Source organism: Blennius ocellaris (assembly GCF_963422515.1).
Source record: "Blennius ocellaris genome assembly, chromosome: 23".
Classification (NCBI taxonomy): Eukaryota; Metazoa; Chordata; class Actinopteri; order Blenniiformes; family Blenniidae; genus Blennius; species Blennius ocellaris.
Window position 1 is genome coordinate 2,077,082 of NC_137672.1, and position 12,114 is coordinate 2,089,195.

The window sequence follows — 12,114 nt, forward strand, 5'->3', positions numbered from 1 at the left end:
TCGACGAGGCCAAGCGGCTGCGCGCGGTGCACATGAAGGAGTACCCCGACTACAAGTACAAGCCCCGCCGCAAGACCAAGCCCCTGATCAAGAAGGACCCCCAGGTGGGCAAGTACCCGCTGTCCGCGGGCAACCTGCTGGCGGCCGCGGCGCAGGGCCAGGGGGGCAGCCCGCGGATGGAGAGCTACGGCTGGGGCCCCACCGGCGGCTACGCCAGCATGCAGGGCGAGGCGCTGGGCTACACGCAGCAGCTGCACCGGTACGACCTGTCCGCGCTGCAGTACCCGCCGGCCATGACGGCGCAGACGTACATGAACGGAGCCAACTCGTACAGGTGAGCCCGGGACACCCGCACGACGTGTGGGGCGGCCTTTCCTCCGCCTTCATCCAGCAGGGACGGAACACCACACCAAGTCTTTACGCAAATAAAGTTTCTTAGTTTGTCTCATCAACACTTGTAGGACTTCTGTGGGAAGAAATACTCGTAAAAGTACCTCAAAGTTACTTCTGCTGACAGTTTAGAGGAGGTAATCAGGATACTTACAGTCTTTAAAATCACAGAATTTGAATGTTTCTCACAAATTAACTGAAATTCTCTGAAGACCACGTCAGTTTTTTTTTTTGTTTTTTGTTTTTAATTAAAAGAAATACACAGTTTGGTGTTTTAACAGTCAAACCAGGTTTTACCAAAAGAAGGAATTTCCCTTCACATTGCAGACACAACATAAAACAAAGTTTATTACTATAAATAAATGAAGAAGGTCAGATCACTGACTGAGTTCTCATAGGAGAGAGGAATGAGAAAAGTGTAATTACTGCAGCTTTTCCATTTTTTCCTCAGCGATTTGACCAAAAACAGTGTTTTTTGACACAGACTAGGCTGTTTCAATACAATTCAGATTTCTTGTGCTGCAGAGAAAGGCCACTTCTCACTCCTGGGCTTGTTTCACATTTGACTGCCAGACTTGATTATTTTGTCCCTCAAACGTTGTGACTGTTGAATCAGCCTGGATCGCCACCATTAAAACCAAGTGAAGAAACACAACAGTATTCTGTGTCCGTCTCGCGGACACCTGCCAGTCTCCGTCCCGCAGTGTCTCAAAGTGTGACAGTGTTGAGATGAAGTGCATCGGCGCTCATTAAATCAGGAGGGACAACAGAGTCCTGTGTTCCGCCTACTTGTTATGCATGTGACGCTCCGCTCTGGGCCTGGTCCTGCCTGGAATGTTGATCAGGATGACTTGATGGCCGGCAGGCCTCTGTGTGTGGTCCTCTACCCACAATCCCCCATTCCCACCAGGCCATTGTCCCCAGGCCTCCTGCCATCCGTCTCATGTCCTCCAGCTCCAAACACTGATAATTGCTCCGCTATGAGGACGGCAGTGGGAAATCGTCTCCACTCACTTTCTCATTCTGTTGTCTTCAAATCTAGCAGCTGTTTATTTTTTTTTAATGTTTTCCAATATCGTTTAAAAAAAATGTCTTCACACCGGGCGAGTCAGAGTGTCCCTTCTGTCTCCAAACTAGTCCCAGGGATTCAGACGTCCAGCAGGACGGTCAAACTGAATCTGAACCAGGAACTAAAGTTTCCCTCCAGCGTTCTGAAAGTCCTCCTCAAACACCGGCTGCACTTCATCCCGCTGACAGTTTGACCAACAATTTGTTAAGCCCTTAGCATGCTACCATGCTAATGCTACCATGCTAATGCTACCATGCTAGTCTGACCAGAAAAACTTCAACACATCAGTTACTTTTAGTGGAAAAAGAAAACATGTTTTCTTTCTCTTGTTTGGTTCTTTTTACACTGATTCACCCTGGAGGCTGGACGGCGCCTCTACTGCCTCACTTCTCTCACTCTTCATCCCTTCATCTGTTCTCTCACTCTTCATCTGTTCTCTCACTCTTCATCTGTTCTCTCACTCTTCATCTGTTCTCTCCCTCTTCATCTGTTCTCTCACTCCACTTCATCTCTTCTTCATCTGTTCTCTCACTCTGCATCCCTTCATCTGTTTTTTCACCCTTCATCTGTTCTCTCACTGTTCATCCCTTCATCTGTTCTATCACTCTTCATCTCTTCTTCATCTGTTCTTTCACTCTTCATCCCTTCATCTGTTCTCTCAATCTTCACCTGTTCTCTCACTCTTCATCCCTTCATCTGTTCTTTCACTCTTCATCTCTTCTTCATCTGTTCTCTCACTCTTCATCTGTTCTCTCACTCTTCATCCCTTCATCTGTTCTATCACTCTTCATCTCTTCTTCATCTGTTCTCTCACTCTTCATCTGTTCTCTCAATCTTCACCTGTTCTCTCACTCTTCATCCCTTCATCTGTTCTTTCACTCTTCATCTCTTCTTCATCTGTTCTCTCACTCTTCATCTGTTCTCTCACTCTTCATCCCTTCATCTGTTCTCTCACTCTTCATCCCTTCATCTGTTCTCTCAATCTTCACCTGTTCTCTCACTCTTCATCCCTTCATCTGTTCTCTCACTCTTCATCCCTTCATCTGTTCTCTCAATCTTCACCTGTTCTCTCACTCTTCATCCCTTCATCTGTTCTCTCACTCTTCATCCCTTCATCTGTTCTCTCACTCTTCATCCCTTCATCTGTTCTCTCACTCCACTTCATCTCTTCTTCATCTGTTCTCTCACTCTTCTTTATCTCTTCTTCATCTGTTCTCTCACTCTTCTTTATCTCTTCTTCATCTGTTCTCTCACTCTTCTTTATCTCTTCATCTGTTCTCTCACTCTTCATCTGTTCTCTCACTCTTCTTTATCTCTTCTTCATCTGTTCTCTCACTCTTCTTTATCTCTTCTTCATCTGTTCTCTCACTCTTCTTTATCTCTTCATCTGTTCTCTCACTCTTCATCTGTTCTCTCGCAGTTCTTTATCTCTTCTTCATCTGTTCTCTCACTCTTCATTTGTTCATCAACTCTTCTATATATTTATTCATTAACTCTTAATTATTAAGATTTATAAGAGTAATTTATAATAATAATAACTTTATTATTAACTCTTTAATTGTACTTAAACTCTTCTTTAACTCTTCTTAACTGTTCTTTAACTCTTCTTAACTGTTCTCTAACTCTTCTTAACTGTTCTTTAACTCTTCTTAACTGTTCTCTAACTCTTCTTAACTGTTCTTTAACTATTCTTAACAGTTCTTTAACTCTTCTTTCTCAGTTCTTTCTGCCATTCATCCATTCTGTCCCTCCTGGTGAACCACTTTCATGTGATGTAATGTCAGGAGCTTTTTGTCCCGTAAGGAAATTCTCAAAGCTCTAAATGTTGATTCCATACATGACTTCAGTGGAAGTACCAAACTACATTATAAGTTCCAGGGTGTTTTCAAATAATTTGAATACTAAGACATAAAAACAAAAATGTGATTCCTTGAGAAAGGGTAATTAAATGTCAGAATGTGATGTGTGTCCTGGTGGTTTGTAGGGAATCCTGTTCACATGAAACGTGGTGGTCCAGTTGTGACTCAGTGGACAAGAAGCCATCATGAATGATCCTGAGCCTCACTGCTTCACCTGACGTCTCCATTGTCCTCAGGCTGCAGCGATTTAAAGTAGAAGAAGAAGGTTCACTGTGTACAAACGTGTCATTGCAAGAGAAGCCCAGTGAACGTTCTGCTCTCACTATTCACGCTGTGGGAAGTAAATAGAAATAGTTTTGGATAAAACAACACAACTATTAAACGATATTTTCAGTATTGAACTTTATACAACTATCAACTGTGAAATGACGTGTTTCTGAGTTGAAGTGAAATAAATGTTTAGTTTTTTCGGCGTTTTCCTGTTTGGACCAGTGAGTGTAAATGATTTGTAAGATGAAATAAAGGTGAGTGACAGCTCAGTGAAGCAGACGTGTCTCTGGCTCCAGTGGAGACACCAGTACTTTACAGGACAAAGTCCTCTGGGACAGTCCTGCTGTCCTGGACCTCATGCAGTGTACTTGTACTTGTACTGGTACTTGTGTTGATTAACCCCCGGCCCTGTCCTTTGGTCCCACAGCCCCATGTCCTACAACAGCAGTCCCCAGCAGCCCAGCCCGGTCACCATGTCCATGGTGAAGGCAGAGCCCGTCTCCCACTCCCCCCCCACGGGGACACCCAACCACCACCGGGGGGCTTTGCAGGGGGACCTCAGGGACATGATCAGCATGTACATACCAGGACCGGGAGGGGAGGCCCCCGACCCCTCCAGCGCACAGAGGGGCTACACCAGTGTCCAGCAGCACTACCTCACTGGAACTGTCCCCCTCACACACATCTAGGACTGAAGGGGGGGGTCATGGGGGGGGGGGCAGCGAGGACCAGGAGAGGAGGTCCAGTATCAGTGCTGGTGGACGGGACATGGAATGGAGGTGGACGGTTTCCATGGCGACAAAGTGACTTGAAGTGGCAGGAGATCAGGACGTCCTCTGTTCTGTCTCGTAGCTCCAGGAAGGTCTGACTGGTTTCTCTGGTCCCTGGTGAAGAACCCTGCTACCTCTGTGGCGTCACGCCTCCCCCCCCCCCACCCCCCCCCCGAGAGCTCCTCGTCCTGCACACGTCCGTCCTGGAGGCTCCAGCATGTCTTTACTCTGTACTTATTAGGAAATGTGCTTTTTTTGGAGGTTAACGTCTGTTTTTTTTTTATTTTTCTCAAACTGTTTCACAAGACATGAAAGGAGATTACAAGTACTGGGTGGTACTACCCTCTACTCCAGTCTTCAGAGACAGGAGACCAGTGGACCCTGTCTGTGAGAGGACATGGCGTCCATCACCTGCTGAGTGGTTCTGATGAGGCGTGTCGGTGGAGGCAAGAGGACGACGAGCCACAACTTGAAGAAGAGAGCTGTTTTTAAAAGAAGTCCTGGTGCCGGTTGGTGTGGTGGTCTTCAGCAGACCTCCGTCCCCTGTTGGACCGTTTGGACAATCAGCACTGCATCTGGAGGACACGACTGTGTGAGACTGAAGCAGCTCCGTCCTTCCCGTCCCCGGCTACACCAAATCGCTGGATGACAGTTTTTGGTTTTGATTTGTAGCTCTGATTCTGCTGCTAGTTGAAGTTTTCTTCTTATATTTGTAGTTTTAGGTGTGACTTTCCCACGTGAAAGTCCAAACGTGTTTTCCTGTCACTTTGCTTTAGGCAGATGTATAGTTTTTATTGCTTTTGCTCAGTAAAATGGTTCATTTCACTGGAGGTGTTTCATTCCAAATATAACAGATTATGATTTTACCGATAAAAACTCACACCTTCTGTCTTCCTTCAGTCAAAAATCACGGTTTAAAAGAAGTGCGGTGGCTACTTGTGTATTTCTCAGCAGTAAAAGCGAATGTATGAAATGAGTTTTGTATTAAACCTCGGCAGAGTTTCCAGAACTTAACCTCTAGGGAAATGTGTCAAATTAAAGTTTCTAATCCTGGTTCTCTGACGCCACTGTTGTTAATATGTGTTCTTTCTAGCCAGTTCAATGCTCATAGTGCTGCTATAGACGTAAAGGGAAGTCCTCCTGCAATCCTGTCCTATAGGTTACTGAATGTGAAAGGTTAGACCATTCTACTAACCCCCCCCCCCCCCCCCCCCCCCGAGACCCCCGGGAGGGGGGGCCTTCTCCCAACCTGATCTTATTTCCTTTTGATTGTTTCAAATAGAAGATGGAAAATGATAAATGTAGGGTAAATGTTGTAACGACTGAAGTGGACATTTTCATGTGTGAGTGTGTTGAATGTGTCATGGAGACAAATTAGCCACAGACTCGTGTGTGTGTGTGTGTGTGTGTGTGTGTGTGTGTGTGTGTGTGCTCTGTACTAACTGAACATGCAGTGGAAACAGAAGCCGTGTGTTTGAAAGGGAGAAGCGCTCTTTTAAAGTCACGTTGTTCACGTTGCTGTTTGACAATGTACCTTTTCTACGGACTAATTTTAGGAGGTTTGTTTTGCATTGTGAAGGTAGTTACTGTAAGTAGAACACATGTAAATAGTGTACATACTGTGAGACTCTTATACTAAGAGTCTTGATCCATTTTTGATTAAAATCTTTGTTATGGCATTCATGACAATATTAATAAAAAAGTACAAATCCTTTTCATTTATGAACTCATGTTCAATATCAGTGTTTATTAAGTCGTTTAGATGATGTGTTACAATTTATTGCAACAATCAAACAAAACCCCTGAAAACTTTACAAGACAATCAGTTTTCTTTTCACACATTAATTCATTTTAAGGGACAAACTATTGAAGCAACATTCAATTCTCACAAAATTCAGCTTATTACCAGAAATCCCTGTGAACCAGGTTAGGAGATCACAAACAGACCAGTCTGGTCTGGAATGTGTCACGAAGTAAAATGACCACATAACTTCAAATGTTTGTACTAAAAAGTCTCATTTTCATGGGGGACAAAACAACAAAAACCCTACAACAAGTATAAATGAAAAAAGATTTGTAAAATACAACCAACGGGCATTTTTTTTTTCATCTTTGCATTAAAAAAAAGCAGCAAAAGCCAAAAGGTCTGGAATGGTATTGTTCTTCTTGAGTCGCTCATGTTGGCAGAATGTTTCCACGTCTGCAGCTTTTTCACGTTTGTCTGTTAAAGTCCGTCTTCCCTCGGCGGCAGGGAGCCGCTCCTCCAGCCAGCACCGGAACTTTGGTTTGTTCAACTTGTTCAACTTCCATCCCGATCCACTGATTGAATCCTGTTGGAAAACGCACACATTTTAAAACATCACATTTTAATTCAAGATTAATGCAGTAAGAATACAAGAAGTGAAACTTTTAGCTGCTCCTCATCAGAAGTGGTTGGTTTTAGTTTCACTGTGGTCCTTTTTATGTGATAAATATCTGATCATTCATCACAGTTTCCACCGTCCCAGAGGTGACATGACATCACGACCCGTACCCCCGACCCCAAGCCCCCGACCCCCCCGGCCCCCGACCCCCCAACCCCCAACCCCCCAACCCTCGACCCCCCAAACCCCGACCCCCCCAACCCCCAATGTGGGAGAGCTTCACTGAAACTTTGGGGAAGTTCACTCTTTATTCCAGACTTTGAGGGAGTTTGAAGAGTCAAGAGTCCCGCTGCACTTTAAGGAGTCCAAAGGAGAAAACACATCTGGACCTTGTTTGAAGAATCCATGTTTCATTTGAACGAAAACAAAAGCAGTGGAGTTTCAAAGCTTCCTGGTCGGTTGATTCACAGTCCAGGTTTATTGGTTTGGGGTTGATCTGATCTGAACTCAGGTGTTTCAGAAGCTTTGCTCATTGTCAAATAAAGCAGAATACAGAGTGAGACACCTGACAGAACTACGTATGTCTTGTAGAACCTCTCATTGGCCTTGAAGTCAACACTTTGTACACCTGTGGACTTATTATTATCTAGTAGTTGTTAAACGGTGAACCATTGTCAAGTGTATCGTCCAGTATCGTGTTGAACGTTTGACTGTTTCATCAGAGGAGAAGAGGCTCAGCTATACGAAGTGTCCGTCCTACAGGAAGACACTTTGTCCAACTTGTCTTCACTTCCAAGTCACTGGATGAAAAGGGTTAGAAAAAGCAGGGAAAGAATTCAGTTCTAAGGTTCTGCAGTGAAGAATTGAAGTGGATTCCCCCTGTTGGTAAACCTTGGTTCTGATGAAACTAAATATTTACACATCATTATAACAGGAACGTCCCTGGTCTGGTCCCTGGTCTGGCCCCTGGTCTGGTCCCTGGTCTGGTCCCTGGTCTGATCCCTGGTCTGATCCCTGGTCTGATCCCTGGTCTGGTCCCTGGTCTGATCCCTGGTCTGATCCCTGGTCTGATCCCTGGTCTGGTCCCTGGTCTGGTCCCTGGTCTGGTCCCTGGTCTGGTCCCTGGTCTGATCCCTGGTCTGGTCCCTGGTCTGGTCCCTGGTCTGGTCCCTGGTCTGGTCCCTGGTCTCTGCAGCTCTGGGAAGTGAAGGGAAGTTGGTGTCTTGGGGAGAAAAGATGTTCAGTGTGTGTGTGAGAGTCAGTCTCTTTTAAAATTCACTTTCCCTGTTGTCCTCCTCCTCTTCCTCCTCCTCTTCACCCTCCTCCTCTTCCTCCTCTTCCTCCTCCTCCTTCCTCCTCCCCCTCCTCCTCTTCCTCCTCCTCCTTCCTCCTCCCCCTCCTCCTCTTCATCCTCCTCTTCCTCCTCCTCCTTCCTCCTCTTCCTCCTCCTCTTCATCCTCCTCCTCCTCCTCCTCCTCCTCCCCCTCCTCCTCTTCATCCTCCTCCCCCCTCCTCCTCCTCCTCTTCATCCCCCCTCTTCCTCCCCTCCCCCCCCTCCTCCTCCTCCTCCTCCTCTTCATCCCCCCCCCCTCCTCTTCATCCTCCTCCCCCCTCCTCCTCCTCCTCTTCATCCCCCCTCTTCCTCCCCTCCCCCCCTCCTCCTCCTCCTCCTCCTCCTCCTCTTCATCCCCCCCCCCCCTCCTCTTCATCCTCCTCCCCCCTCCTCCTCCTCCTCTCCCCCCCCCCCCTCTTCATCCTCCCTCCTCCTCCTCCTCTTCATCCCCCCTCTTCCTCCCCTCCCCCCTCCTCCTCCTCTTCATCCCCCCTCTTCCTCCCCTCCCCCCCCTCCTCCTCCTCCTCCTCCTCTTCATCCCCCCTCTTCCTCCCCTCCCCCCCTCCTCCTCCTCCTCCTCCTCCTCTTCATCCTCCTCCTCCTCCTCTTCATCCCCCCTCTTCCTCCCCTCCCCCCCCCCCCCTCCTCCTCCTCCTCTTCATCCTCCTCCCCCCTCCTCCTCCTCCTCTCCCCCCCCCCCCCCCCCTCTTCATCCTCCCCCACCGGAGCGGCTGCCTGCTCCGCTCTAATTGGCCGTTTCGGAGGCTCATTGTTCGCGGCTTTTCAGGGCGCAGGTGCAAATAGTAAAGCCGGAGTCTCCGCTCCTCCCCTGGGCGTCTTTGTTCCCGCTCCCCGCTTCCCTCACCCCCCCGCCGAGCAGAAAATTAGGGCTGCTTTTTGGAGCTTCGGCCTCAGGCTTAACCCTTTCACCGACCGCCGCCTTTCTCATGGAAATAGGGGAGAGCTCCGCACCGGCTAATCGGTCATTGGAGGGGGGGGGGCAGAGAGGGGGGGGGGGGGCAGATGCAAGCAACTTCTCAGACCTCTGCAGCCGCTCACATCACAATGCAACTCACAGGAGGAGGTGCAACTCACCGTCAACCTCCACAGTCTGTGGCTCCACTTCATCATGGGTGTAAATATCCAACATCAAACGTGCTTCACTCACTTCTTCATCATCATCTTCCTCATTCAGCAGCAGCTGAGAGGGACCATTTTATTCTTACTACAAAATGACAGGGTTTTTAGCGTGAGGTATAGTGTAATTGGGTTAATTTGGGTCATTAGTTTCAGATGGACAGGACATTGTTGTGGTGGACTGGTGAGACCAGGACACCTCCCTGCTGGGTCCCTGGTCTCTGGGGCTCATGTCCATGGAGTCCCGGGAATCACTGGTACAGGGAAGTTCCTTTTGCAGAAGAACTCCAGTGAAAGACTTTGTAATTTGCACATCTTGCCGGTGAGTCCACCTGCGTGGGGTCGGTGGGCCCTGGGGGCCGACCTGGGTCTGCCGGGCCCCTGGAAGACTCCTGACAGAGTCCCAGGTCTCCTCGGGAGGAAGTGAAGTCCGTTTCTCCAACATGTGTTGGGAAACATGAACACGTTCTCTGTACAGGAGGACAGAAGGTGATGCGAGGGAACACAGCGTAGAAACACTCGTTGGCTGCAACCAGCGGAAGTTGGATCACATACGTGGGCTGTTTTGGCTGCGGTCCATGGGAGGGTAGGGACGGGGGGGGGGGGGCAGAGGGCAGGGTGCAGGAGGGGGGGGGGTGGAGGGAGTGTCAATGGAAGGATTTTCTGGTCCAGTACATCCCATCACCTAGCAACAAGCAGTGAAGCTTCAACAAGTGGTTGCCATGGATTTGCTGGGAGTGACTTAAAAGTCTTCACAAAGCGCTGTGGTCATTCTCCCAGTGTGAGAGAATCAGGTGGTCGTCACCAACACAACTTCCATGTGCAAATTGCTGTTTACACTGGAGACACCCAATCTTTCTGGCTGCAAACACATTTGAGTTGATCTCCTCTCCTACGGCGAGTTCAGCCTCCGTCTGCTCCTCCTGCCCAACATGAGAGGAACCATTCTAATCACAAATCATCTCAACACACGTTCAGGAGTTTCTGCAGCTCGGCGGAAGAAAAGTACTTCAAAAGCACTTGATTTGGAATCTTTATCATGAGTCCTGCAGGAGTGTGTGACTCATGTTTAAACCAAAACACACGCACACACACGTCATGAGGGATAAAACAGGAGAATGTCCGTCGTAGTCATTAAATGATATTGTATCATCTCTTTTTGGTCAAATCTGGTTTAATAAAAAAAAGAACATAACATGACATTTACATTTATCTTGTGTGTTTTTGACTGGAGAAGTGGACCGAGTGGTGTCCTGGCAGGAGTTTGTCCTGAGGTCTGCTGCAGGGGACGCTTGGTCCTGTGGGGGGACACTGTGAGACGTCCACTGGACGATCTTCTGCTCGTCAGTGATGTGAAGTGGAAGCAAAAACAGTCTTAACGCCTTTTATTTACCCACCAAAGTCCACGAGTTTGTGTTAAAGTCGCACTCTATTCTGGCCTTTAAGTTCTGCTGAGAGCAATTCCTCCAGGAATGAACAGAATAGTTGTATTTTCAAATGTCTCATGTATTTCCTTGATCTCTTGGTTTAGTGCTCAGTTCCTGGTCCACTGCTGGTTCCTTTCCACACCACTCATCTTCACTTGTGTGGGATTTTGAGGTTTTTCCAGAGCAGCAGGGCTTTGAAAGATTTTGATCACTTTTCCTTCGAGTGCAAGTGCTTACAACTTATTACTGTCCTGAAGTTGAATGTAAATGTATAAGCTTGGGTAATGTATGAGTTCCACCAACATAACTTTTTACACACAAACACTTGTAGTTTCTTTAATAACCAATGGAACTCAGGGAAGGCGTCTCTCTTTATACTCTTCAATCTGAAGGAACATAATAGATATTTTAACTTTGTTCTTCACAGCAAAAAGCCCACCGTTGAATTAACTAATCCAGATGCATTTATTTAATAACATGGTAAACATTTTTATTATATTAGCAAATCAACCCCTCCTTCTCATCCTCCTCCTCCTTCTCATCCTCCTCCTCCTCCTCCTTATCCTCATCCTCCTCTTCCTCTTTCTGCTCAGTCAACTTTTCTCTGAAACATAAAGTTTTGAAACTTCGCGATTAGAAAGTAAAAATAATCAAAAATACGTTGTTTTGATGTGTTAGAGTTGTTAATACGTTCTGGTGACGATCTGAATGTTGACGGAAATGAAAAACTCAAAATGGCGGATGGCGAGGAGTTTCCCCGGCTACATAATTGGACGGATTCCCGAGGAATTACCCGACGCCGTCCAATTACAATGTTTTCCAGGTAAGACGCAGCGTCACTGAAAACCATGAGGAACACCGATCGGGAAGAAAATGGCGTCAAGCGTTTTCCCTCGCCACCGCCTGGTTCACGTGAGAATCATGTGATCACACCCCCGGGGAGAGAAATGGCCGCCGTGGCTCGATCCGTTGGTGAAACCAGGACATGTTTGTCAGAAAAGCAGGAGCTCGTTCAGACGAGCTGAGTGGAGGATTTAGTGGCCCGAGCAAAGCTTCAGTGGCCCCGGAGCCACACCAGCCTTCAGTCCAGCCCTGAGAAGAGACTAAACTGTGAAGAGCATCATTTAAGCTGAACTGGTCCAGGACCTGTGGTTTGTATTTAGTCTAATAAAGATGCATGAAGCAACGTGACCAGCAGTATTTAAAGATGTGGCAATGAGCTCCAGGGCACTACGGCAGCAGCTCAGGTGGACAGACAGGTTCTGCACAACATGCAGACAAAAGGAGGAGTGGAAGTCCTGCTCTCCGGGGGAATCCTCCCTTCAGTGGACGACGCAGGCACATCCAGGCCAGACGCTCCTTCAGGGACATGGAAGGGATTCATCAGGTACATTTTCTACAGAAACCTCCACTTTGACAGGGAAGAAGTAATCAAAGTACAAACTGCCAGTAACTTGCACAACATTTATATTCCAATGAAACTGGTGGGATGGCTT

General features: G+C 47.5%; 1 protein-coding gene across 2 annotated transcripts in view; it reads left to right on the forward strand.

Moving 5' to 3' along the window:
• The window catches only part of sox19b (SRY-box transcription factor 19b), a gene marked incomplete at its 3' end in the record, with an annotated part of 6,356 nt that extends 424 nt beyond the window's left edge, over window positions 1–5,932 (forward strand). Inside the window, exons 1-2 of one of the 2 annotated variants that reach the window (XM_080519117.1) lie at window positions 1–334; window positions 4,665–5,932. The exon at window positions 1–334 is cut by the window's left edge and continues 424 nt beyond it. In XM_080519117.1, the coding sequence (XP_080375243.1) occupies window positions 1–334; window positions 4,665–4,749 (419 nt within the window). Of the gene's footprint in view, window positions 335–4,015; window positions 4,278–4,664 lie in introns of those variants that run through there. The other variant, XM_080519116.1, reaches the window with a different exon arrangement.
• Between the last annotated feature and the right edge of the window lie 6,182 nt (window positions 5,933–12,114).